Source organism: Centruroides sculpturatus, unplaced genomic scaffold, assembly GCF_000671375.1.
Source record: "Centruroides sculpturatus isolate CEXI.00-Female unplaced genomic scaffold, Cexi_2.0 scaffold47, whole genome shotgun sequence".
Taxonomy (NCBI): Eukaryota; Metazoa; Arthropoda; class Arachnida; order Scorpiones; family Buthidae; genus Centruroides; species Centruroides sculpturatus.
The window spans coordinates 205,047-232,424 of NW_019384385.1; the positions used below are offsets into that span (position 1 = coordinate 205,047).

Consider the following 27,378-nt stretch of genomic DNA (forward strand, 5'->3'; position numbering starts at 1 on the left):
ATACAGCCCGCCAAATAGGGGGCAAGTCAGCATTAATATTGAAAATAGACAAAGATTTGTAGATAATGTTATATTGTTACATCCATCTGATATATTGCTCATTTGATTGGTATCCTAATGTGTAATGTAATAGAGGACCTACTGTACTAACTTGATTCTATGATGCATGTGAATTTGTAGGCATCATAATTTAATTTATTTTTGTGAAAATTTTTACAAATGAAACTAATTAACTTAAATAGCACATAATAATTTACTTTAAAAAATACACTACTTATAAACACTTTATTTTAAAAAAATGAGTATATTAATTAATTAATTTTATAATTTTTTGAAAGTTTATTTCATTACTAATTTCTTTGTTTAGCTATTTTATTAAAAAATTAAATAAATAAAATAATAATAATATTGAAATTTAAAAACAAACCTTGTTTATTTTAACATTTTTTAAATGATAATTCATTAAAAAATTCCTTATGTAAGTTAAAATGTACTTATCTAATATAGCTGAGCAGTTCAAATTTTATATAATATAATTTACTCTATATACCATATTTATTTGAATGTAAGATGCACCCTATTTTCAGAGATACTAGAATCTGAAAAAAGTTGTTCTTAAATTCAAGTAAATATGGTATTTGAAATGCAATTCTTTTATATATCATGTTGTCAGACATAGCATACATTAATTTAGAAGTTTAACAGTTTTAATAACTTATTTTTGAATAAGTCTTCTTTATAATCATCATCAGTGTGATTAATGTAATAATATGCTTTTATTTTAGGACTCGAAAATTTAGCTAAAGTTTTTCAAGAAACACCAAATTTTGGAGATGCGGATGCCCAACAAGATGTAAATGAAAAATTGCAACATGTAAGTAAAATAAATTTATTAGAATATATACTATAAAAAAATATATATATGAAATTGTTACTTCTAAATTAATATAAAAAATGTTATTTAATTGAAACACAGGTTATTGTCTAAAAAACAGATACTGATACTAAAAACAAACAATTATAACAATTAGTATCTGTTACAGAATTTATAAGTTATATGAATAATGTAGTTATTAAATTGTAATTTACTGTTCAATAGCCCTGAACTAAACCTAAATAAAAAAATGAGGGTTGGTTGGTTGCCAGATCTGGCCTTCAGAATGGGCACTATTACACGGATTAGTTCAAATTATGGCTAGTGTAACAAAAGTCCCGAATTAATTGACTATATGTTAATAAAAAAACAAAATTTATTATGAGTGAACAAACTATTTACAAGAGATTAGTAAAAAAAACAAGCATTAAAATTCATTAATGATGATAAATTATACAAAAAGTATAAAATGCAGAACTATAATTAATTCAAAATCAAAAACGAAACCAAAACAAACATTCACAAAACTTCCCAACAATTGGGGTAGTTAACTTTAACTTAAATTTTTAACTCTTCACAAAAACCAACAAAAGAAAATTCTTACTATCTAAACCACCTAACTCTCACCAAAAAATGTCAGGAAATTCTTTTTGTCACTTGTTCTGGAACTCTGTTTGCTTGCTCTCAGAAGCTTCATCTCATTAACTTCATTATTGCTGGGGTTCTTTTATGCCTTGGTGTAACATCACAATTAGCTTTGCCACTTTAACTCATTTACATACTTAAGCAGTAACAATTCTTCTCTTCTTTTTGCAATCTTTTAGTTATACTAATCTTTCCAAAAATTCTCAGATTTTTTTAAAATCAATAACCAAAGGATAAAAAGAGAATTCTTTAACTCCACTTGGAGATTGCTTAATCTGAGATACCATGTTAGATTGACGGTGTTGGCATTACAGGTTTCAGTCATGTGGACGGTAAGTATTTTGTGCTTTAGAGTTTTGTTGGAATGGTGTGGAGTTTTCATTCTTTAAACAAGATGAAACATCTTCAAAATAAATAATAATGAAAAAAGTAAAGATAATCTTGTAATGAGTCAAGGCCAAATGTTAAATTCAAAAATGTTTTAGTTATTGTGAAATCACAATGCCAGGCTGAAATTTTTAATCACGTGACTTCTGGTCCAGACTGGAAGTTCATATAAAGTACATTTATCAAATAAGGACCATCTAATGTTTTAAGATGTTTTGTATTGTCATTATTAGAGGAAAAAGTGTGAAAGTTATACTGCAACATACTGTAGATGTATACTTGCAGAAATGTGAAATTAAAGTTAGCAAGTTAGTATTTGAAAATTTTTTTGTAATAATACATTTTCCAAAAGTTATGTAATGGGTCTTATTTGAAGATGGGCGTTCCAAATAAGGCCCATACATAAAGAAATAATTTATTAATTAAGATAAAAAGCAAGAGCTAATTAAATCACCATAAGTGTAATTAAACCCAATAAAATACAAATAGCTTAAACATCACATTCAGGGCAAAGAAAACTGGATATTTTGTCTTTAGCCATAAGTCCAACTCATTCTTCATGAACATATTTTGAATACTGTATACACAGTCTCATGTCAGCAATTTGATCTTCTTTGCATAAATAACAGTACCAGCTTTCTTTTCTCAATATTTGTCCAGCTGCAAGATCTATCACAAATTTTACAAGTTGATAAACCCATTTGATGAAAGTTGCTATGGTCATTGATCCTTTCTCAGTCATCTCAACCTCTCTGCTAGATGGAAGATAATCCATCTGTTCAGGATTTAATCTTTTCCCTTTAAAAATAATCATATACAGTATGACTTGACTCAGTGCCTTTCCACATGAGACAATAGATACATTTTCACTGTGTTCAGGTACTACAAGATGCACTCTTTTTCCTCCTTTTCTGGCATACACATTTTGCTGTTTATAGAGAGTGAGTCTACAGCTTTTCTCATCTATATTATACATTACATGGGGCTTTTTGAAAATATCCAAACACACCAATACAGTATTCATCTTATCAAAATAGTTGTTGACAACACATCTACATGGTGTGGCTAGAAAATAACGAGACTGTGATCGCCTGCACGCAACATTCTCTCTTGGGCCAAAGTGAGTAGGTGGGTGAACGACCTTGAACAAGTTAGAACAAGCGGCAGGGTCTCAACTTCCTGCCACTATTAGATTGCTGTGAGTGCCTGCTGCAAGTGGACATGTTATTAGCTTGCATTAGAAAAATGGCCAGCTTGAAATGGGAGCAGTGTATCAACCTGAAATTTTTGGTGAAATTGAAACCTATCACTGAATCTTTGTGTACGGAGTCTACATGAAGCATACGAAGATGCATGTTGTAAGGTTGCCGACTTTTAGGGGCAATATGTTAATTGTGCATCAGGAAAACCTAGGGGAGAATCATATGTGGGTGGCGACGGTAGGAGACAAAGATGACAAGTGTCTTACACGAAACCGTTTATTTTAACAACTAGTTTAACTCACATAATATCAATAAACAATGCGATCTAGATTGGCTTGATGGCGGTGATCTCCGGTTGTCGGTGGCCAGATGCAGTCCATGATCCGAAGATGCGAGCCCAGGACTTGGGTGGCGAAATGTCTGTTTCACTAGAGATGATGCTGGGACGGAAGTGTTCCATTGGCGGGCGACGGTCCTGACTCTGTGAGGTGGCAGTTGTCCAGAGGAGAATTGACCCTTTGTCCTTGAGATTTGGAGATTTTATAAGATTTTCCCCGAATATCACCCTTTTGATTGGTCCTGTTCACCCTCTCCCTTACCCCGATTGGTCATTCTTTTGTTTCTAGGCGAAACCTGAGACCAATCAGAGTCAGGAAAAGGTTGAAGAGGTGATAACGGAGCTTTTAAAGTCTGCGCTTGTATTTTTCTCCGTTATGGCCCTTTCCTCTGGCATCTTTGAATCTAAACGGTCCACCAGATGTTCTTGTGGTCATTTACCCCCTAACGTGTTCGGGCTTAACAGATGTCCCTTTTGTCATTAAATCCCCCCTTTTGTTGATTCTTTTGATCCGACACTTGTTCGCAAGCATCTTGACAAAGCTCTCTCTCTCTCTCTCTGTCGACATTCCCTCTGCTGTTTATCATCACGTTGCATTTGTTTTACAAGTAAGAAAGTTTTCTTTCTGCCTGGGTGTCATTAACACACCCTCTTGACCCGATTCGATCTTCGAAACTCTCCGACTTAGGAGTTTCATAATTAGTTGCAATTTCACTTTTATGACCCTCACAATGTTTTTGTCTTGCATGTGAGTTCGAGTGGCACAGATTTTCTGAGGGCCGAGAGAATGTGAAAGACGACGAACATTCTGGATGGCCCTACACATCAAAAACTGAAAAAATGCACAAAAAGTAGAACAAATTGTGAACCAATACTACTACAAATAAGTTCTGAAATGTTTGTGGGAAAGGGCAGAAAAAAGTGGCAACACTTATGGCAAAATGGTTTCATCCATCAGGACAATGCACTACCCCATTCTGCTCTGTCAGCAAAGCAGTTTTTGGCCAAGAAGGGAGTCACACTACTTGAACATGTATTGATCTTTGCAGCCCTACCCAGGTTCATACTCTGGGTCTTTCTTCCAACAACTTCTGGAAGGTTATTGTTATTATTATTATATACATTACTGAATCTTACAAAATGTGTTTGAGACTTCTAACAACAAAATGCATGCAAGAAAAAATAAGGCCCATGGGCCTTATTTAGAGCTCTTGTTAACCTGCACTTTCCATTTACTAACAGATAAATAAATGCACATCAACTGGAAAATATCAGTACCTATATATTATTCTACTCATCACATACTTTAAAATGACATATAACATGTTTATATACATCAAGTTACCTTAGTAAGAATAAGAACAACTGGTTTTGCTGATGTTCAGTTGTATCAAAAATGATGGAATTGTCATCATTGGTTTCTGTAGTTTATGATAAAGCTGCTAAAGGGCAGGTGCTTTTGAAAATATAAAAAATCTTGTGAAAATGTTAAGTGTTATCTTTATAAAAAGAAAGAAAGGCCTTATTTGGCAAATGTACCTTATAGTTAATTAGGCTTCCAACATTTGGTCTAGATTTTCATCTAACTACATTCTTGAGATTAAGAAAGGACAAGTGGACAACAGTGAGGTATTGGACTGCAATTTTAAATGCAATCCAATAAAATTTATATTTAAGTTTTATTTTCTTTATTTCTCATTTTTAAGATTTATATATCTTTGTTGCCTATGTTTAATACAATGAGGTCTCATTTTAATGAATAAATATATTTTGTTTTGAGGAAATAATTGATCAGTTTAATTACTTTTTAATAATCTTCAATAATAATGTTGCTTTTGGTTTAAAATTAAATTTTTAATCAAATTTTATGTAAAATATTTCATTTTAAATTATTCTTCCTTATATTTTGTAAAAACAAAAGATATTTAGTTTATCAAACATAATACAGTAGTCTAAGAAACCTTATTTAAAATTCACATAAATTATATTCATTTTTAAATCATGGTAAAATTAAAATTTTAAATAAAGAAAAGTTATAAGAGATAATGTACTCATATGAACAAATATTTTCATAATCATTTATTCTTATTCTGAATAAACTGATATTGATACAAACTTACAAAAAGAATATGATAACAAAAATAAAGAAACAATATTACAATTTTTTGTATTGTATGAGCATAAATTGTTGCTTTGAATGCACATTTTGTACCAGTTTGAAGCCTAAATGCAAACTTATGGAAAATTACTAATCAATAGAAAATACATTATTAATTTATGAGGAAATTTCATTAATAGACAAATATATATAATAAGACAAAAATGCATTTTGAATATAATTAAATTACAATACAGAAATTTTTTTATACTAAATCTATTTTTTATTTTTCTGTAGTTAAGAACCATGCTTATATATTTAGAAGCATCACGTTACAAATTACAATGTTGTTTGGCTGATTTGAATGGACAGCAACGACCTTCTCATCCTCTTAGTTCTCATTTTGAACAATTCAGAGATAAACAGGTGATTTTTAGCTTAAATGTTTATTGCTTATTAGTTAAAGTTTTTATTATTATTGTTCCATTGATTTACAATAATTTTAAATTAGGGAATGACTCATACAATATTGAAAGTTCCACATTGGGTTAAGATGGAAAGAAGAAATTCTGACAGTAGTACTTCAATGGACAGTGATATTCCTGACTGTGACTATTACAGTTTTGTTCCTAATGACATACAAGGTTAGTGTAACATTTTGAAATTAATATAAGGAATATGATAAGTAAATAAAATTACTTTTGAAAATATGAATTATGAAATACAAGAAATCTTTTAAGATGGATTGAATTGAACTAATTGGATTTCTAGTGGAAGACCATTTCATTGTTTAGCTGACTTAGTTTGGATTGTTGATGGGCCTGATCCATAAAGGGATTACCCATTTTAAGTTAGAAATGGGAGATGATTTAAAATGCATATGAAGAGTTCAATAAACAATCCAAATTGGGCTCAAATTTAACTTTTATAGTAGTAGGAAATTATTTTATTTTTCAACAATCCAACCAGCAATACTTTATAATGATGATATTCATCAAAATATCAGGAGAGTTCTATTAGTAGGAAAATTCATTGTCTACAGAATTAATGTTTTGATCATTTCTTCTAATAGTTCCTTTTTTAACCATTTAATTTTATATATCAATTAGCCTTTAATCCCTTTTTCTTTTATATGTAATACATAATAAAATGTATATATGATAGTACTGTACATAATTTTATTGGTGGGTTATGTATTTGTAAAAAGTATAATGTATTATATTTTATGTTCCTACTACTAACATATTATTGTTATATTTTGATGACTTAGTTTATTTTATTTGTATTTAATGAAAATACAGTCGACCCCCCCCTATAACACGGTAGATACGTTCCATTCTTTATGAATCAATTTTGTACGAGTCCTTGCCAATCACAGCTCGGCACGTATGCACTTTACGGACTATGGCTGTTTGAAAGGTTTTCTTCCATAAAATTAATCGATTCCTCGANTATTTGTTAAAAAAAAAAAGGCTCAAAAGAAATCATCCTATATTTTATGTGAAGTTGTGATCTCCTATAGGCTAATGAATTCACCAAATGGCCTTTAGTTGGCTGTAGGCAACTTCTCCCTAACCAAATGCTTGAATAAAAATGTTATTGTTTAATTAAACATATTATTATTATTATTACTTTCTTTAACCAGAATACAGTAAAAAAAGTAGAGCCAACTGTCAAAGGCACAGGATAGCTTAAATACACTAAATACTTTTTACTAGATATTTTATGTTGAAATGGGAATGTCTTATGTGCTGTACTGTACATGGAAATATACTGGTGATCAAAAGTTGTGCTAGAGTTTGACTACCAATCAGGACAGGGCTCTTAATCTCCGTGTGTGTGTGTGTAAATCATATACAGTATATAATGTTTAAAGGACATTGTACACTCTTCTTTATACATTATATACATGTATAATGTTTATCTTAGTAAGCATGTATCTTAAAATATGGTTTTTGTTAAATATTTTTTAATAAAATTTGTTTTATAAATTTTAATCATCATTTGTTTCAGATCTGTGAAAGATTGAATACTGTTATTTCATATATTGATGTTTCTGCTGATCTTCAAATGGCTGTTAAATTACATAGTACAGGACCAAATGTTCCAGAACAACTGTTACCTGATTTTTTTGTAACTTATATGCTTTCTTATTAGTTTTAAAATTTGTTTTAGTTAAAAATTATTTATAGTATATATTTAAATAAATTAAAATATTACTAACACATTTTCAATTATAAAAGTATTAAAAATTTAAAGAAAAGCAGAATTCTAATAAAGTACATCTATAGGCTGAAGATGTCAACAACAACATGAAAAAGGAACGTAGGAAAGAATCATTAGAAAAATTTCTTAGAATGCTTAAGCATGACTTAGAATTAGAAAGAAAAGGGAAACAAGGTATATTTTTAAACATCTTTGTATATGAAAGTACAGTAGCTCTTTTTTATATCACTCATTTGAATAAATCACACATTTTTGGTCTTCCAAACTTAAAAGCCCTTAGCCAATCACTGAAAAAAAGTTCCATTGAATTTATGTGGCATACAGTCATATTGACTTTGATACTGCCAGAGTAGAAATACAGCCCGCCAAATAGGGGGCAAGTCAGCATTAATATTGAAAATAGACAAAGATTTGTAGATAATGTTATATTGTTACATCCATCTGATATATTGCTCATTTGATTGGTATCCTAATGTGTAATGTAATAGAGGACCTACTGTACTAACTTGATTCTATGATGCATGTGAATTTGTAGGCATCATAATTTAATTTATTTTTGTGAAAATTTTTACAAATGAAACTAATTAACTTAAATAGCACATAATAATTTACTTTAAAAAATACACTACTTATAAACACTTTATTTTAAAAAAAAGAAGGTTTAAAAATCATTCTATGTCTTATACAGTATTAGAGTTGTGATCTCCTATAGGCTAATGAATTCACCAAATGGCCTTTAGTTGGCTGTAGGCAACTTCTCCCTAACCAAATGCTTGAATAAAAATGTTATTGTTTAATTAAACATATTATTATTATTATTACTTTCTTTAACCAGAATACAGTAAAAAAAGTAGAGCCAACTGTCAAAGGCACAGGATAGCTTAAATACACTAAATACTTTTTACTAGATATTTTATGTTGAAATGGGAATGTCTTATGTGCTGTACTGTACATGGAAATATACTGGTGATCAAAAGTTGTGCTAGAGTTTGACTACCAATCAGGACAGGGCTCTTAATCTCCGTGTGTGTGTGTGTAAATCATATACAGTATATAATGTTTAAAGGACATTGTACACTCTTCTTTATACATTATATACATGTATAATGTTTATCTTAGTAAGCATGTATCTTAAAATATGGTTTTTGTTAAATATTTTTTAATAAAATTTGTTTTATAAATTTTAATCATCATTTGTTTCAGATCTGTGAAAGATTGAATACTGTTATTTCATATATTGATGTTTCTGCTGATCTTCAAATGGCTGTTAAATTACATAGTACAGGACCAAATGTTCCAGAACAACTGTTACCTGATTTTTTTGTAACTTATATGCTTTCTTATTAGTTTTAAAATTTGTTTTAGTTAAAAATTATTTATAGTATATATTTAAATAAATTAAAATATTACTAACACATTTTCAATTATAAAAGTATTAAAAATTTAAAGAAAAGCAGAATTCTAATAAAGTACATCTATAGGCTGAAGATGTCAACAACAACATGAAAAAGGAACGTAGGAAAGAATCATTAGAAAAATTTCTTAGAATGCTTAAGCATGACTTAGAATTAGAAAGAAAAGGGAAACAAGGTATATTTTTAAACATCTTTGTATATGAAAGTACAGTAGCTCTTTTTTATATCACTCATTTGAATAAATCACACATTTTTGGTCTTCCAAACTTAAAAGCCCTTAGCCAATCACTGAAAAAAAGTTCCATTGAATTTATGTGGCATACAGTCATATTGACTTTGATACTGCCAGAGTAGAAATACAGCCCGCCAAATAGGGGGCAAGTCAGCATTAATATTGAAAATAGACAAAGATTTGTAGATAATGTTATATTGTTACATCCATCTGATATATTGCTCATTTGATTGGTATCCTAATGTGTAATGTAATAGAGGACCTACTGTACTAACTTGATTCTATGATGCATGTGAATTTGTAGGCATCATAATTTAATTTATTTTTGTGAAAATTTTTACAAATGAAACTAATTAACTTAAATAGCACATAATAATTTACTTTAAAAAATACACTACTTATAAACACTTTATTTTAAAAAAATGAGTATATTAATTAATTAATTTTATAATTTTTTGAAAGTTTATTTCATTACTAATTTCTTTGTTTAGCTATTTTATTAAAAAATTAAATAAATAAAATAATAATAATATTGAAATTTAAAAACAAACCTTGTTTATTTTAACATTTTTTAAATGATAATTCATTAAAAAATTCCTTATGTAAGTTAAAATGTACTTATCTAATATAGCTGAGCAGTTCAAATTTTATATAATATAATTTACTCTATATACCATATTTATTTGAATGTAAGATGCACCCTATTTTCAGAGATACTAGAATCTGAAAAAAGTTGTTCTTAAATTCAAGTAAATATGGTATTTGAAATGCAATTCTTTTATATATCATGTTGTCAGACATAGCATACATTAATTTAGAAGTTTAACAGTTTTAATAACTTATTTTTGAATAAGTCTTCTTTATAATCATCATCAGTGTGATTAATGTAATAATATGCTTTTATTTTAGGACTCGAAAATTTAGCTAAAGTTTTTCAAGAAACACCAAATTTTGGAGATGCGGATGCCCAACAAGATGTAAATGAAAAATTGCAACATGTAAGTAAAATAAATTTATTAGAATATATACTATAAAAAAATATATATATGAAATTGTTACTTCTAAATTAATATAAAAAATGTTATTTAATTGAAACACAGGTTATTGTCTAAAAAACAGATACTGATACTAAAAACAAACAATTATAACAATTAGTATCTGTTACAGAATTTATAAGTTATATGAATAATGTAGTTATTAAATTGTAATTTACTGTTCAATAGCCCTGAACTAAACCTAAATAAAAAAATGAGGGTTGGTTGGTTGCCAGATCTGGCCTTCAGAATGGGCACTATTACACGGATTAGTTCAAATTATGGCTAGTGTAACAAAAGTCCCGAATTAATTGACTATATGTTAATAAAAAAACAAAATTTATTATGAGTGAACAAACTATTTACAAGAGATTAGTAAAAAAAACAAGCATTAAAATTCATTAATGATGATAAATTATACAAAAAGTATAAAATGCAGAACTATAATTAATTCAAAATCAAAAACGAAACCAAAACAAACATTCACAAAACTTCCCAACAATTGGGGTAGTTAACTTTAACTTAAATTTTTAACTCTTCACAAAAACCAACAAAAGAAAATTCTTACTATCTAAACCACCTAACTCTCACCAAAAAATGTCAGGAAATTCTTTTTGTCACTTGTTCTGGAACTCTGTTTGCTTGCTCTCAGAAGCTTCATCTCATTAACTTCATTATTGCTGGGGTTCTTTTATGCCTTGGTGTAACATCACAATTAGCTTTGCCACTTTAACTCATTTACATACTTAAGCAGTAACAATTCTTCTCTTCTTTTTGCAATCTTTTAGTTATACTAATCTTTCCAAAAATTCTCAGATTTTTTTAAAATCAATAACCAAAGGATAAAAAGAGAATTCTTTAACTCCACTTGGAGATTGCTTAATCTGAGATACCATGTTAGATTGACGGTGTTGGCATTACAGGTTTCAGTCATGTGGACGGTAAGTATTTTGTGCTTTAGAGTTTTGTTGGAATGGTGTGGAGTTTTCATTCTTTAAACAAGATGAAACATCTTCAAAATAAATAATAATGAAAAAAGTAAAGATAATCTTGTAATGAGTCAAGGCCAAATGTTAAATTCAAAAATGTTTTAGTTATTGTGAAATCACAATGCCAGGCTGAAATTTTTAATCACGTGACTTCTGGTCCAGACTGGAAGTTCATATAAAGTACATTTATCAAATAAGGACCATCTAATGTTTTAAGATGTTTTGTATTGTCATTATTAGAGGAAAAAGTGTGAAAGTTATACTGCAACATACTGTAGATGTATACTTGCAGAAATGTGAAATTAAAGTTAGCAAGTTAGTATTTGAAAATTTTTTTGTAATAATACATTTTCCAAAAGTTATGTAATGGGTCTTATTTGAAGATGGGCGTTCCAAATAAGGCCCATACATAAAGAAATAATTTATTAATTAAGATAAAAAGCAAGAGCTAATTAAATCACCATAAGTGTAATTAAACCCAATAAAATACAAATAGCTTAAACATCACATTCAGGGCAAAGAAAACTGGATATTTTGTCTTTAGCCATAAGTCCAACTCATTCTTCATGAACATATTTTGAATACTGTATACACAGTCTCATGTCAGCAATTTGATCTTCTTTGCATAAATAACAGTACCAGCTTTCTTTTCTCAATATTTGTCCAGCTGCAAGATCTATCACAAATTTTACAAGTTGATAAACCCATTTGATGAAAGTTGCTATGGTCATTGATCCTTTCTCAGTCATCTCAACCTCTCTGCTAGATGGAAGATAATCCATCTGTTCAGGATTTAATCTTTTCCCTTTAAAAATAATCATATACAGTATGACTTGACTCAGTGCCTTTCCACATGAGACAATAGATACATTTTCACTGTGTTCAGGTACTACAAGATGCACTCTTTTTCCTCCTTTTCTGGCATACACATTTTGCTGTTTATAGAGAGTGAGTCTACAGCTTTTCTCATCTATATTATACATTACATGGGGCTTTTTGAAAATATCCAAACACACCAATACAGTATTCATCTTATCAAAATAGTTGTTGACAACACATCTACATGGTGTGGCTAGAAAATAACGAGACTGTGATCGCCTGCACGCAACATTCTCTCTTGGGCCAAAGTGAGTAGGTGGGTGAACGACCTTGAACAAGTTAGAACAAGCGGCAGGGTCTCAACTTCCTGCCACTATTAGATTGCTGTGAGTGCCTGCTGCAAGTGGACATGTTATTAGCTTGCATTAGAAAAATGGCCAGCTTGAAATGGGAGCAGTGTATCAACCTGAAATTTTTGGTGAAATTGAAACCTATCACTGAATCTTTGTGTACGGAGTCTACATGAAGCATACGAAGATGCATGTTGTAAGGTTGCCGACTTTTAGGGGCAATATGTTAATTGTGCATCAGGAAAACCTAGGGGAGAATCATATGTGGGTGGCGACGGTAGGAGACAAAGATGACAAGTGTCTTACACGAAACCGTTTATTTTAACAACTAGTTTAACTCACATAATATCAATAAACAATGCGATCTAGATTGGCTTGATGGCGGTGATCTCCGGTTGTCGGTGGCCAGATGCAGTCCATGATCCGAAGATGCGAGCCCAGGACTTGGGTGGCGAAATGTCTGTTTCACTAGAGATGATGCTGGGACGGAAGTGTTCCATTGGCGGGCGACGGTCCTGACTCTGTGAGGTGGCAGTTGTCCAGAGGAGAATTGACCCTTTGTCCTTGAGATTTGGAGATTTTATAAGATTTTCCCCGAATATCACCCTTTTGATTGGTCCTGTTCACCCTCTCCCTTACCCCGATTGGTCATTCTTTTGTTTCTAGGCGAAACCTGAGACCAATCAGAGTCAGGAAAAGGTTGAAGAGGTGATAACGGAGCTTTTAAAGTCTGCGCTTGTATTTTTCTCCGTTATGGCCCTTTCCTCTGGCATCTTTGAATCTAAACGGTCCACCAGATGTTCTTGTGGTCATTTACCCCCTAACGTGTTCGGGCTTAACAGATGTCCCTTTTGTCATTAAATCCCCCCTTTTGTTGATTCTTTTGATCCGACACTTGTTCGCAAGCATCTTGACAAAGCTCTCTCTCTCTCTCTCTGTCGACATTCCCTCTGCTGTTTATCATCACGTTGCATTTGTTTTACAAGTAAGAAAGTTTTCTTTCTGCCTGGGTGTCATTAACACACCCTCTTGACCCGATTCGATCTTCGAAACTCTCCGACTTAGGAGTTTCATAATTAGTTGCAATTTCACTTTTATGACCCTCACAATGTTTTTGTCTTGCATGTGAGTTCGAGTGGCACAGATTTTCTGAGGGCCGAGAGAATGTGAAAGACGACGAACATTCTGGATGGCCCTACACATCAAAAACTGAAAAAATGCACAAAAAGTAGAACAAATTGTGAACCAATACTACTACAAATAAGTTCTGAAATGTTTGTGGGAAAGGGCAGAAAAAAGTGGCAACACTTATGGCAAAATGGTTTCATCCATCAGGACAATGCACTACCCCATTCTGCTCTGTCAGCAAAGCAGTTTTTGGCCAAGAAGGGAGTCACACTACTTGAACATGTATTGATCTTTGCAGCCCTACCCAGGTTCATACTCTGGGTCTTTCTTCCAACAACTTCTGGAAGGTTATTGTTATTATTATTATATACATTACTGAATCTTACAAAATGTGTTTGAGACTTCTAACAACAAAATGCATGCAAGAAAAAATAAGGCCCATGGGCCTTATTTAGAGCTCTTGTTAACCTGCACTTTCCATTTACTAACAGATAAATAAATGCACATCAACTGGAAAATATCAGTACCTATATATTATTCTACTCATCACATACTTTAAAATGACATATAACATGTTTATATACATCAAGTTACCTTAGTAAGAATAAGAACAACTGGTTTTGCTGATGTTCAGTTGTATCAAAAATGATGGAATTGTCATCATTGGTTTCTGTAGTTTATGATAAAGCTGCTAAAGGGCAGGTGCTTTTGAAAATATAAAAAATCTTGTGAAAATGTTAAGTGTTATCTTTATAAAAAGAAAGAAAGGCCTTATTTGGCAAATGTACCTTATAGTTAATTAGGCTTCCAACATTTGGTCTAGATTTTCATCTAACTACATTCTTGAGATTAAGAAAGGACAAGTGGACAACAGTGAGGTATTGGACTGCAATTTTAAATGCAATCCAATAAAATTTATATTTAAGTTTTATTTTCTTTATTTCTCATTTTTAAGATTTATATATCTTTGTTGCCTATGTTTAATACAATGAGGTCTCATTTTAATGAATAAATATATTTTGTTTTGAGGAAATAATTGATCAGTTTAATTACTTTTTAATAATCTTCAATAATAATGTTGCTTTTGGTTTAAAATTAAATTTTTAATCAAATTTTATGTAAAATATTTCATTTTAAATTATTCTTCCTTATATTTTGTAAAAACAAAAGATATTTAGTTTATCAAACATAATACAGTAGTCTAAGAAACCTTATTTAAAATTCACATAAATTATATTCATTTTTAAATCATGGTAAAATTAAAATTTTAAATAAAGAAAAGTTATAAGAGATAATGTACTCATATGAACAAATATTTTCATAATCATTTATTCTTATTCTGAATAAACTGATATTGATACAAACTTACAAAAAGAATATGATAACAAAAATAAAGAAACAATATTACAATTTTTTGTATTGTATGAGCATAAATTGTTGCTTTGAATGCACATTTTGTACCAGTTTGAAGCCTAAATGCAAACTTATGGAAAATTACTAATCAATAGAAAATACATTATTAATTTATGAGGAAATTTCATTAATAGACAAATATATATAATAAGACAAAAATGCATTTTGAATATAATTAAATTACAATACAGAAATTTTTTTATACTAAATCTATTTTTTATTTTTCTGTAGTTAAGAACCATGCTTATATATTTAGAAGCATCACGTTACAAATTACAATGTTGTTTGGCTGATTTGAATGGACAGCAACGACCTTCTCATCCTCTTAGTTCTCATTTTGAACAATTCAGAGATAAACAGGTGATTTTTAGCTTAAATGTTTATTGCTTATTAGTTAAAGTTTTTATTATTATTGTTCCATTGATTTACAATAATTTTAAATTAGGGAATGACTCATACAATATTGAAAGTTCCACATTGGGTTAAGATGGAAAGAAGAAATTCTGACAGTAGTACTTCAATGGACAGTGATATTCCTGACTGTGACTATTACAGTTTTGTTCCTAATGACATACAAGGTTAGTGTAACATTTTGAAATTAATATAAGGAATATGATAAGTAAATAAAATTACTTTTGAAAATATGAATTATGAAATACAAGAAATCTTTTAAGATGGATTGAATTGAACTAATTGGATTTCTAGTGGAAGACCATTTCATTGTTTAGCTGACTTAGTTTGGATTGTTGATGGGCCTGATCCATAAAGGGATTACCCATTTTAAGTTAGAAATGGGAGATGATTTAAAATGCATATGAAGAGTTCAATAAACAATCCAAATTGGGCTCAAATTTAACTTTTATAGTAGTAGGAAATTATTTTATTTTTCAACAATCCAACCAGCAATACTTTATAATGATGATATTCATCAAAATATCAGGAGAGTTCTATTAGTAGGAAAATTCATTGTCTACAGAATTAATGTTTTGATCATTTCTTCTAATAGTTCCTTTTTTAACCATTTAATTTTATATATCAATTAGCCTTTAATCCCTTTTTCTTTTATATGTAATACATAATAAAATGTATATATGATAGTACTGTACATAATTTTATTGGTGGGTTATGTATTTGTAAAAAGTATAATGTATTATATTTTATGTTCCTACTACTAACATATTATTGTTATATTTTGATGACTTAGTTTATTTTATTTGTATTTAATGAAAATACAGTCGACCCCCCCCTATAACACGGTAGATACGTTCCATTCTTTATGAATCAATTTTGTACGAGTCCTTGCCAATCACAGCTCGGCACGTATGCACTTTACGGACTATGGCTGTTTGAAAGGTTTTCTTCCATAAAATTAATAGATTCCTAGACTAATTTGACTCAACATTTCCAAAACACGTATATTTTTTTTTGGGAATAATCCGTATAAACTATACTATAAACAAAAAATTGTAGGATTACTTACCGAGTGTGCACTGTTTGACGTCACCATTGCTTAAGCTTGTTTTTGTTGCAGAGCAGCACACAAACGGCGGTTGCAATTTCTGATAAGTTACTTTTCTGCGAAAACTTCGTTGAACTTTGGAGACATCATTAATATAAATAATTTTTATGGCTGTTGAAAAAGAAATGTTTCTTTCACAAGAAATGTATAAAATTAGTGCTGTATTAGACTTACAGTACCTAATTTACATACTGTACAGACGATAGTAAACTCAACTTACTCGCCTAAACTCTCCATAGCATGGCGCTGGACAGCGGAAAGTAGTTCGGCTGCCCGATGATGTTTTACCAAATTATAGGAGTTTTTTTACCATGTTTGTACGGATACCGTCACAATTTTTTTGCTGTCATATAAGAATCCGAACTACAGGAACCCGTGTTATAGGGGGGTCGACTGTATGTGTGCACATACAACCATATAGTATTTGTTTTGTTATTGGTGAATTAAACTTTAGGTAGATTGGTCATTGTCAAACTGTTTACTTTAAAAAAAACGTCATGTATAGTAGAATCTGATTATTGTAATTACAGATACAGTAGAGCATTGTTTATCTGAAAGCATTCCAGTTGGCAAATTTAAATTTTCACTAGTGCTGTGGTGCTATCTTTGGCTATATGTTGGGCTACTCCAATATTCTTTTTTTGTGGGTATGTGTATTTTAGCTGGCAGCACTGGCACCTTTGTGTGGTGTTTTTCTGAGGACTATGTCGTGTTGAATTGAACATTTTTGATACTAGATCAACTTCTAAAGTATCTTTTTTTGTTTTTTTTTTGTTTTTATATTTTTCAATATATTTATTTTATTTGTACAAAATAAAAAAATCATTTTTAATTATACAATAGCCACGATTATTATTTTAAAAAGTTTTCAATAGGCTTAACATCGACGAAAATTCAACGCAAAGCGACACACAACGGAGAAAAATTTCAAAGTGGGATAGGTTAATATATTTATTCATACATAATCGGTTATCTGAACAACCCCAGTTCCCAATTGATTTGGATAAATGATGCTCTACTGTATAATGAAATGTTCCAAATCATATAACTGATTATTTTTTTAACTTATGTTAATTCTGATAAAAAAAAACTCATTTATAAAACTTTGCTTATTACAATCAGAACTTCAGTTATTATTATTGTTAGTTTAAAAATCCTTATTTACCTTTTCCTGTCATCACCAGTTCAGCATATGGCTGATAACACAATCATTATCAATGTTAACCATTGCTAGTTAAAGCACCAATGTTTTAATCATTATTTACTCATAGTACAGTAGTTTAATTCATGCAACATTCAAATTTTACAAAATTATAAACTAAATATTTAAATTTTCTATTGTTGTTGTTATAAAATTTTATATTTTTCTTTGATTTTATAAATTTTTACATTATAAACTTTCCTTCTTGCTTAAATTTGCAGGTCAAAAAATTATCAACTTTCATTTTCAGAAAGAACTTTCAATGGTATTTTTGTATTATGAACATGGTGATAATGATTTACTGTTATAAATTATCTGATTATGACTTTAGTTTTTTGTCAGAATAGGTAATATTTGATTTACATCAATTTTAAAAGAATGGAGAATAAAACTATGCTTTTTGAAAAGGAAAAGTTAATATGGTTAACTTTCAAGATATTGCATTTACTTGATGAACTTTAATTTGAAGAATTAAAAATTTTAAGTCAAAATCAATTTCAATTCTTTATTTTAATGAAAACTCCAATTAAAATGGTAATAAGATCACAGATTTGTAAATTTAAAAGCATCATTGGGGAGTATAATACTGAAACACATTTTGAAAAAACAAAATCTGGCTGTTTGGCAATTTTTCTTGCTAGGGACCATCACTCCATACTTAAAGTTTGGAATCTATCAAATTCCTTTCAAACAAGGTACAGGTGTAGTTACTTTTTTGTATATTGAGGCCATGTGAGAAAGCTTTAGAATTTCTGAACATCAAAATGTCTTCAAGAAGTGTCCACATTATAAATAAAAGCATCAACAGGGGTATGAGTTTGAAAGCACTAGGATAAATCTGTATAAAAAAAAACTCCAATTAAAGCATATGTTTATTGTGTTACAGCGTAAGTTATGCTGTATTACAATAAACAGACCAAAAATTATTTTTTCTTTTACAAAACTTTGGTAACTTTGACATAAATAATTGTGTGTTTATTTTTAACACATTAAAATTAAAAATATTTTTGACAGGTGGATCAGATCAGATCTATGCTAATTTGCCATTTAAACAACCAGAACTAGAAAACCAAAGGCATCCTAGTCAATATAAAGCTCTCTATAATTATCAAGCTAAGTTAAGTGATGAGCTTTCTCTTCAACCAGGTAAACCTCTTTTTCTTATTGAAATTTACTGTATTTTCAATAATATATTAAAATTTACTGTTACTTACATTTCAGGTGATATCATCACAGTTTTGAAAACTGCAGATGACGGTTGGTGGCAGGGAGAACTTAGGGGTACTGTTGGAATGTTTCCATCTACTTATGTAACAGAGATTAAATGATTCCAATAACATGACAATGTGTACATACATATATATATATATATTTATTGGAATTTATTTCTGCTAGTCTCTAACAAAATAAGACCACATTAAAAAAACATGATAGAATAATACAAGTAAACATTCAACATGACTTCGCAATATTTTAAACCAATATAGTGATCTATATATTACAGTCAATAATTTGGAATTTTTAACATTTTGTTATGTAAGAAACAAATATTGTCAATCTTTCCAAAATTTTCAACCACCAAAAATAAAATAGAAGTAAAAAAACTGTTCAGAAATTAACAAGACAAGTTTCTATAATCATAATAATAATAATAATTATTATTAATCTGCCAATCAAATTTATTAATTTTATTCTTAGTTTTGAAAAAGAATAGGTATTAAAAGTTTGTTTATAGACTATTGTTACACAATTTTTCAAAATGTAAATATATTGTTTACATATCACATAAAAGCACTGTATAATATATATTTGCTTGTAGAACAAATGCATAACTTTGTTATTAAAAGAAAAATGATTAAGAAAATCTGATATGCAATGTTTGATATGTATCAAATTTCCGCAATGATTATTTAAAATTCAATTTTTGCATAAAATATAATTTTCATTATGTTTGCAATTGAATCCAATTGATTATGCATTGAATATTGAAACTAGTACACGTGCTACAGAATTAATCACGCTTATTCTTGATTTTAGTTGCAAAAATAAATAAGTATTGATGATAAATATTTGTAAACTTCTATATACAAAATCATCATGTATGTGTTTCCGTAAGCAAATGTAAAATATTAAGAACTATGTACTGCACTAATATACTTATTCAAAAGTATTTCTTTGAAAAGTTTAATATTTTGTTAATCAAGTTATTTTTGAATATGGCAGTCTTCCTAAAGTTTGGTGCCATGATGGTTGATTAAAATTTTTGTAGCCAGAAATAATAATAGTCTTTCATTAATTTTCAGTTTATTTAATGATAAAGATGGGCATACAAGTCTCAAGCTCATTCAGAAGACTTTTTTGGCTGGTGAAAGATGTGGAGAGAGTAATAGACTTAATCTTTGGCCAAATTTTTATGTTAAATTATTGAAATGTTTAAGATTTTTATTATAGTTACAGAAAGATTAATTATGTGAATCCCTAGTTATTGGTGCAATTTACAGCTGTGAGATCAAATTAATATTTCTTAATAGAAATATGATTTTTTTATAAAAATATAACATTCAGAAACTGGATAATATAGTTATTGAAATGTTAAAAATTTAAATGAAGTTTGTTCTTCTAAATAATTTGCATCATCATGACAAATAAGATAAAGCTTAATACTAATGAGTTTCCAAAATCTGTCAACATGAATCATTAAAAATCAAATGTATCTAAGATTGTAATTTTTAAATATCTATAATCAGAGATTACTACCTCATCTTGTGCAATATAAACATCAGACTTGGGATGATAAGAATAAGAATGAATATAAGTTTGATTATAATGATTTGTGCCCATCTTTATTATTTTCTTAAAAGTTATAATCAAGATCAATATTTGAAAGTATATATCGGGACCACATTTTATACTTTTTATTGGAATAATTTTATATTCCACATTTTGCAATTGAGTAAATAAATCCAATTATATGATGTGATGTGCTTGTAGTCAAATATATAAGCTTACATATAGATTGGAATTATTTGAGTTTCACGATTTTCTTTTATCTATTTCGTGACAAATGAAATGTAATACGTAAATTTTACGAAAGAAAAAATTTTATATTGTAAATATTTAAACTTAGCTTTATTGTTGGGTTTTAAAAATGATCATGTAAAATTTACAGTGTCACAATATTAAACTGTTGTTTAAAATTTATGAAGTGTGTTTTGATTCCTTTGATATTTGCTCTTTGAACTTCTCTCGTACGGCAGCCACAAAACTTTTCAGGTCGTTTGTTTCGTTCAGTTTTTCAAGCAGCACATTTGCCTCTGGTATTTCTGGCTGACATAATGTAACTGCAAGAAAATTATGTAATTAATTTATTATTATTATTAGTAGTAAAAACTAGTAAATTAGCAAGGATGACAATTTTGATTTTTTTTACTTAGAAGAAAATATAAAAAATTCAATTATTTAATAAATGTATGATTTAGCCATTGCCAAAGGAAAATTTTTATCTTGCACGTTGTGGCAGATAATGAACCTACAAAAGGTTGACTCTTCCATAGGGGTAACATGAATAAGAGAGTATTTTTATTTTTTTTTAAATTTTACAAAAAAATAATTGAAGAAACATTAGAAATTCTTAGTTTTTATAAATTTTGCAATTAAAATACAAAATACTTAAAGATTTTTTTAATATTGCAGTAACTTTACAAATTTGTAAACAAAATTATTATTTTGACATATCATGGTCAACATAAATTTCATAGCAATTTCCTATAATCTCTTATCCATAAACAATTTATACTAATATTTTCTTTTTGGCTTAAAATTTGAAGATGAAAAAATTTTATTTGAAATCATTTTGAGATTTGTCAAGTTTTAAGAAAGGACTATCATTTTTAATGGGAGAGATACTTTGTTTTTCATGTTAGCATTTTATATCATCACTAAGGGATGCTGAAAAAGCTCACAAAAACTAATTTATTGATTTTTGAAAATAAAAATGCTGATGAAACTTCTTGTTCTGTTATTTTAAAAGTTACATAATAAATCTTCATAAAAGAATAACTGGAATTGAAATCAGAATTTATGTTTATTAATAATAATGACATATGTTATGCAAAGATCATATTAATCCAAATTTATTTGCATTATAAGCAAGATTTATTTTGCATAGAAAAATATATATTACTAATATTTCAATTTTGACAGGCAAAATTAGAAGTAAATTAAAATCATGTTGCATAGAAATTTAAATTTCTATCAATTTAAAGGAAATATTTTCAAAATTCTTATATATCCAGGGTGGCCAAGCTCCTTGATAGTCCGAGCCATTTTTCAAAATTTGAAATTTTTCGCGAGCCGCAATTAAATACGTATTAAAAAGGTATGCAAAAAATTCCAGATTATAAATTATATTCGTAGCAAGAGTGATACAAATTGTTTCCTCCAGAGCACAATGTCAACTGTCCATTGCAATGACAGTTTACAAATTCAAAATCGGTCTGGAGTCGGTCGATAACGGACGATTACGCCACTGTTTATGTTCGTTCGCGCAGTTTTCCATGAGTCATATCATTCTTAACTTGGACGGAAATGAAATTTGTTACAACGTTGCACTTAGTCTTTCATATTTGTTGTTAGTAATTTAAAAGACATTTTGAAACACATACGGAACGATGATAATTTTAAAAAATATAACAACACAAAATGAAGAGGGAACTCGGGTACATTTATCGAGAGCCGCATGTGGCTCGCGAGCCGCAGGTTGGCCACCCCTGTTATACATGAAGAATTAAGATTTGTCTTAAATGTAGTCAGTGTGTGTGTGTATTGCACAAATATCTGATTATTTGATTGGTTTATTTAGAAAATATTCATTGTAGAATTTAGTTAATATGGCATGTAGCAGAATTTATTCTTAATTTGAAAAGTTAAAAATAATATATAGATAATAATCATCTCAATCTTCATTATAACATGATAATGGCCAAACCATAAACCAATTGTCAGTTTCTTAAACTGCAGAAAATGGTTTCAAAATGTGTGTTATTTAACAGGGATGGGGTCAAGATAACTTTCTTCATATCTAGAACAGTTAAACAGTGTAGCCATTCTACTGTTGATTCTGTAATCATCTGCTGAAGAATTGCAAACATAACATTATTTTCAATATTTGAATTTCAAAATAGTATTTCTGAAAATTTTTCTATCATTTATATATGAGAGAGATAAGAGTTCTCCAGTGAAAAACTTTATATCAATGAAATTTTGATTTATTCAAAATCTATAAAAAATTATGTGTATCACATCAATATATCAAACTAAAACCTTTTATTTTAAAACATAGAATAAAAAAGTTGTCAATCCTGAGATTCAAGATACTTTAACAAATAAAATCTCAAAAATAGTACAAAAGTAGGAAAGGCTACATATATATTGACTCAAGAAATTACAGATTTGGAAATATAGTATAATCATGGTAATTGACATGAGACTGGGATTGGAATAGTGTCTGATTAAGCAATCTTTTTTGCATGAGGACTGCAAGAAAATTTCATAGGCTTCCAGCAGGTTGTATAATATTTTTTTATGGAGTTGCAGGCTTTAAAGCCTACTGAGTACTAACATACTCAATAACTGCCATTATATTATATACTAACAGATGAGCCCGGTGTTGCTCGGGTAAAAAATAACAGCAGCAAAGATTAAGATTATCAGATTATTCTGTACTTCTAACCATTCTACTATATTATATTATAGTATTTGATTTACAAAGGTTATCTTACGTAAGAATTTATCATACTGAGTGCCCAATCTAATACATTTAAAAAATTTTTTAAATTGTGTACAGTAGAGGAATGAATACTTTTTTAAAACATGTTAGATTGATCATTCAGTGTGATAAACTCTTACATAAGATAACCTTTATAGTTACAGTGGAACCCCGGTTAACGAACGTCCTGGTTAACGACCAAATCGGTTAACGAACTTTTATTTTGCAAAAATTTTGTCTCCGATAACGAACGTAGCAGTATTTTGTGTCAAATTTTAGTTGGTGTTAGGCATGCGCGAGTTAAGCATTGTTTTTTTTAAGTGTTTGTGCTATACTGCTTTTTTCAGTTTTGTGATTTATATATTTAATCAATATGGCATCCAAGAAAGAAAAAAGTCATAGTGGCAATAGAAAACGACAACGCAATATAAACTACAATGTGTTATCGCATTTGAGAAAAATTTTAATTAAAAGAGTAAGACAATCAACTTTAGATCAACTCCTTACGGAAAGAGTTTGTTTCTTTGTTAAGTTATGGCAACGAAACACTTGGGTGATCTGACTAGAGGGAATGCCTTCTGGGAGGTATTTTTAAGGGAAACTGGCCCCTATTTAGGTGTTACAGACGTGGAGAAATCACGGAAAACTCCACGTGGCCAGCTCGTCTGAGCGCGGTGCGAACCCACGTACGAACTCCCCGTGTTCAAGGTACGAAGACCACTTAGCCACTGGTGGTTTTTTTTTACCAAAAGAGACTTTGACTCGAAGAATCTTCCGATGAAGTGCTACCCATTATTTTTTTGGAGGGGATTCCCCTTCTAAGCATTAAGGTTCGTATATTCCACTTTTCTGCCACCAACTACAACAAACGAAGGTATGTTGTAGTTTATTACAGTGCTATTTTATTAAACAAAGTTTACATTTTGTTGCTGTAATGATAGATACTACGTTTTCCTACATTTTCATCAAAGAAAATTACTGTATATTACAAATAAAATGACAAAAATTTCGGAGACTAGAACGGATTAATTGCATTTGCATTAATTTCTATGGGAAAAATTGATTCGGTTAACGAACGGAGTCGTGGAACGGATTAAGTTCGTTAACCGGGGTTCCACTGTATATAGCCGATCTTACCCATTTTCAATGGGTGCAAGAATTAGGACATCTCCTCTGAGGCTAATTAGAAAATTTTTAGATGGGTCTAAAAATATGGTCGATTTCCTGCAAAAACACAAAAAACAGCAACTAAAATAGTAGAGTAGAAACCAAGTTCTTCAGGGCAATCTTTAAACCTTCTCCCTCTCCCCCACAGGGGGAATTTCTAAAAATTTCTTTTTAGTGTGCATTCTCATGACATACCCAAACTGTACCACATTTAAACTTTCAACTTCTGTTTGGGGCTCTGCACTCTTATTATTATGTTGTTTAGTGGGTTATACTTGGTTCACACTGGTGGTTGTGTACTATGCCTGACCAGAGTCAAGGCATATTTAATTTTAGTTTTTGGTTGCTAAGTGTGTCAGTATCATGCCATATTAGGAAATTTCTGAATTTCCTAATATGGCATGTATTCAATATAGTGGTCTTCTGTAGTGTGATGTATGTATTTCTCTCCAATTGTAATGTTCCCAGGCTTTTGTGTAGTGTGTATGATATCACACCTGTACAGGAGAGAACAACAGGTAAAATAAGAACCCTATACATCCTCCACAGATGCTTTATTTCCTGGGCGAGTTCTGTGTACTTGCTAATTTTTTCAGTGAATGTGTTTTGTATATTGTGAGTGTTTGGAATGGATATGTCTATAATGTATGTGATTTTATTGTTTGTCAATGAGTGTGATGTCTGGTCTTGTTGTAAATTGTTTTATCTGTGATTATGGCTCTGTCGGAGTACATTTGTGCATGTTGTTTTTCAATACTGTCTGTGGAATGTATTTGTAGTATGGTTCGTGGATGTCTAATAATTTGTGTTTGTTTGCAAGATCTTGGTGTATTATATTTGCAACTTGATTATGTCTGTGTAAATAATCTGTGCCAACAGCTTGCAAGCAGAAGTGATGTGTTGTATAGTTTCTGGCATGATGTGACATTTTCTGCATGTGTCATTTGTGAGTGTTGTATCTTTGAGTATGTGTTTTCTGTAGTTTTTAGTATTTATGACCTGATCCTGTATGGCAATCATGAATCCTTCCGTCTCCCCAAAGAGGCATCCCTGATCTAACCAGCTGTTTGACGCAGTTTTTTTAACAAAATCCTGGGCCAGGTCGTAAGGATGTTTGCCATGGAGTGCCTTTTGAGCCCACGATTGCTTGATGGTGTCTATGCTTGTTATATGTTGTGTCATGTCTGTATGATGTGAGCGTAAGTTTAATGGTGTGTTATTTGAGTCTGCCAGAGTTACTGCTTTAAGTAACTGTGATGTTTCTTGTTTCTTGTAGAAAAACTCTCACAGTGACTGTATTTGTTTGTAGTGAAGGTTAACTATGTCAATCAGGCCACGTCTGCCATCTTTACGTGGAAGGGTTAATCTTTCTGTGGCAGATTTAGGGTGATATTGTTTATGCTTAGTAAGTGTTGTTCTTGTTTTCCTTTGGAGTTGCTCGAGATCTGTGCGAGTCCAATGTATAACTCCAAAAGAGTATGTGAGTACTGGGACGACATATGTGTTTATTGCTTTAACTGTGTGTTTTGCATTTAACTGTGTTCTGAGGATATTGTTTAACCTACTTTGGTATTCTTTAATTAATCTTTGCTTTATTTGTGTATGTTCTGTTAGTTTGGCCTGTTGGAATCCTAAATACTTGTAGAACTTGCCCTCTTTCATGGATTCAATAACGTCTCCATTTCCAAGTGCAAAATCTTTATTCAGGATTCCTTTTTCTATGTGAAGTTTTTTGCATTTGTCTAAGCCAAACTCCATTTGTATGTCCTTGGTGTATAAGTGTGTGATTTGTAGGAGTTGATGAAGATGTTTTTGTGTGGATGCATAAAGTTTTATGTCGTCCATGTATATGAGATGTGACAGTGTAAACTGTGTTGTCTTTTCATGTCTGACATTGTAGCCATATTATGTGTTGTTTAACATTTTGGATAATGGGTTCAAGGCTAAGCAGAACCAGAGAGGACTCAGGGAGTTTCCTTGAAAAATTCCTCACCTAATGAATATTTCGTTTGTTTGTATGGAAGTGTTACTAATCCTGAGATGCAGTGTTGTTCTCCAGTGCTGCATAGTGTTTTGGAAGAATGCAATGAGTGATGGATGTATTTTGTACATGTGTAGAATATGTAGCAGCCAACTGTGTGCCAACTGTCAAATGCTTTTCTGTAGTCTATATATGCCATGTGTATGTTTTTGTGTTGTTTGTGTGCTTGCTGCTTGCTGTAGAATGACTGAATCAATGAGTAACTGTTCTTTGCACCCCGTGATTTCTACGGCAACCTTTTTGTTGTCCTGTAAGAATGTCGTGTTCTTCAACATGTTTGTATATTTTGTTTGCAATGCAGGATGTCAATAATTTGTAGAGTGTTGGGAGACACATAATTGGTCTGTATTGTGTTTTTAGGTTTTATGTAGGTGATGCCCTGAGTAAGAAATTTTGGCATGTCTTGTGGATTGATGATGATATGTGTTAGATGTTTGGCAAGTTCCTGGTGCAGTGATGTAAATTTTTTGTACCAGAAATTGTGAATGCTGTCTACACCAGGCGTCTTCCAGTTGTGTGTTCTGTTAACAGTGT

The 27,378-nt window shown here is 30.2% G+C and overlaps 1 protein-coding gene and 1 long non-coding RNA gene across 2 annotated transcripts in view; one reads left to right on the forward strand and one right to left on the reverse strand.

Moving 5' to 3' along the window:
• LOC111618016 (nostrin-like) overlaps window positions 1-20,254 on the forward strand; it is an 85,917-nt gene extending 65,663 nt beyond the window's left edge. Inside the window, exons 10-19 of the mRNA XM_023359435.1 lie at window positions 786-874; window positions 5,841-5,969; window positions 6,055-6,187; window positions 8,947-9,092; window positions 9,251-9,359; window positions 10,326-10,414; window positions 15,381-15,509; window positions 15,595-15,727; window positions 18,884-19,015; window positions 19,091-20,254. Coding sequence (XP_023215203.1) covers window positions 786-874; window positions 5,841-5,969; window positions 6,055-6,187; window positions 8,947-9,092; window positions 9,251-9,359; window positions 10,326-10,414; window positions 15,381-15,509; window positions 15,595-15,727; window positions 18,884-19,015; window positions 19,091-19,197 — 1,196 coding nt within the window. The 3' untranslated portion in view covers window positions 19,198-20,254. The remainder of the gene's footprint in view (window positions 1-785; window positions 875-5,840; window positions 5,970-6,054; window positions 6,188-8,946; window positions 9,093-9,250; window positions 9,360-10,325; window positions 10,415-15,380; window positions 15,510-15,594; window positions 15,728-18,883; window positions 19,016-19,090) is intronic.
• Window positions 20,255-20,978: 724 nt separating this feature from the next.
• Window positions 20,979-27,378, reverse strand: part of LOC111618036 — a 31,789-nt gene continuing 25,389 nt past the window's right edge. The window contains exon 3 of the long non-coding RNA XR_002755512.1: window positions 20,979-21,210. This is a non-coding gene — a long non-coding RNA (uncharacterized LOC111618036). The remainder of the gene's footprint in view (window positions 21,211-27,378) is intronic.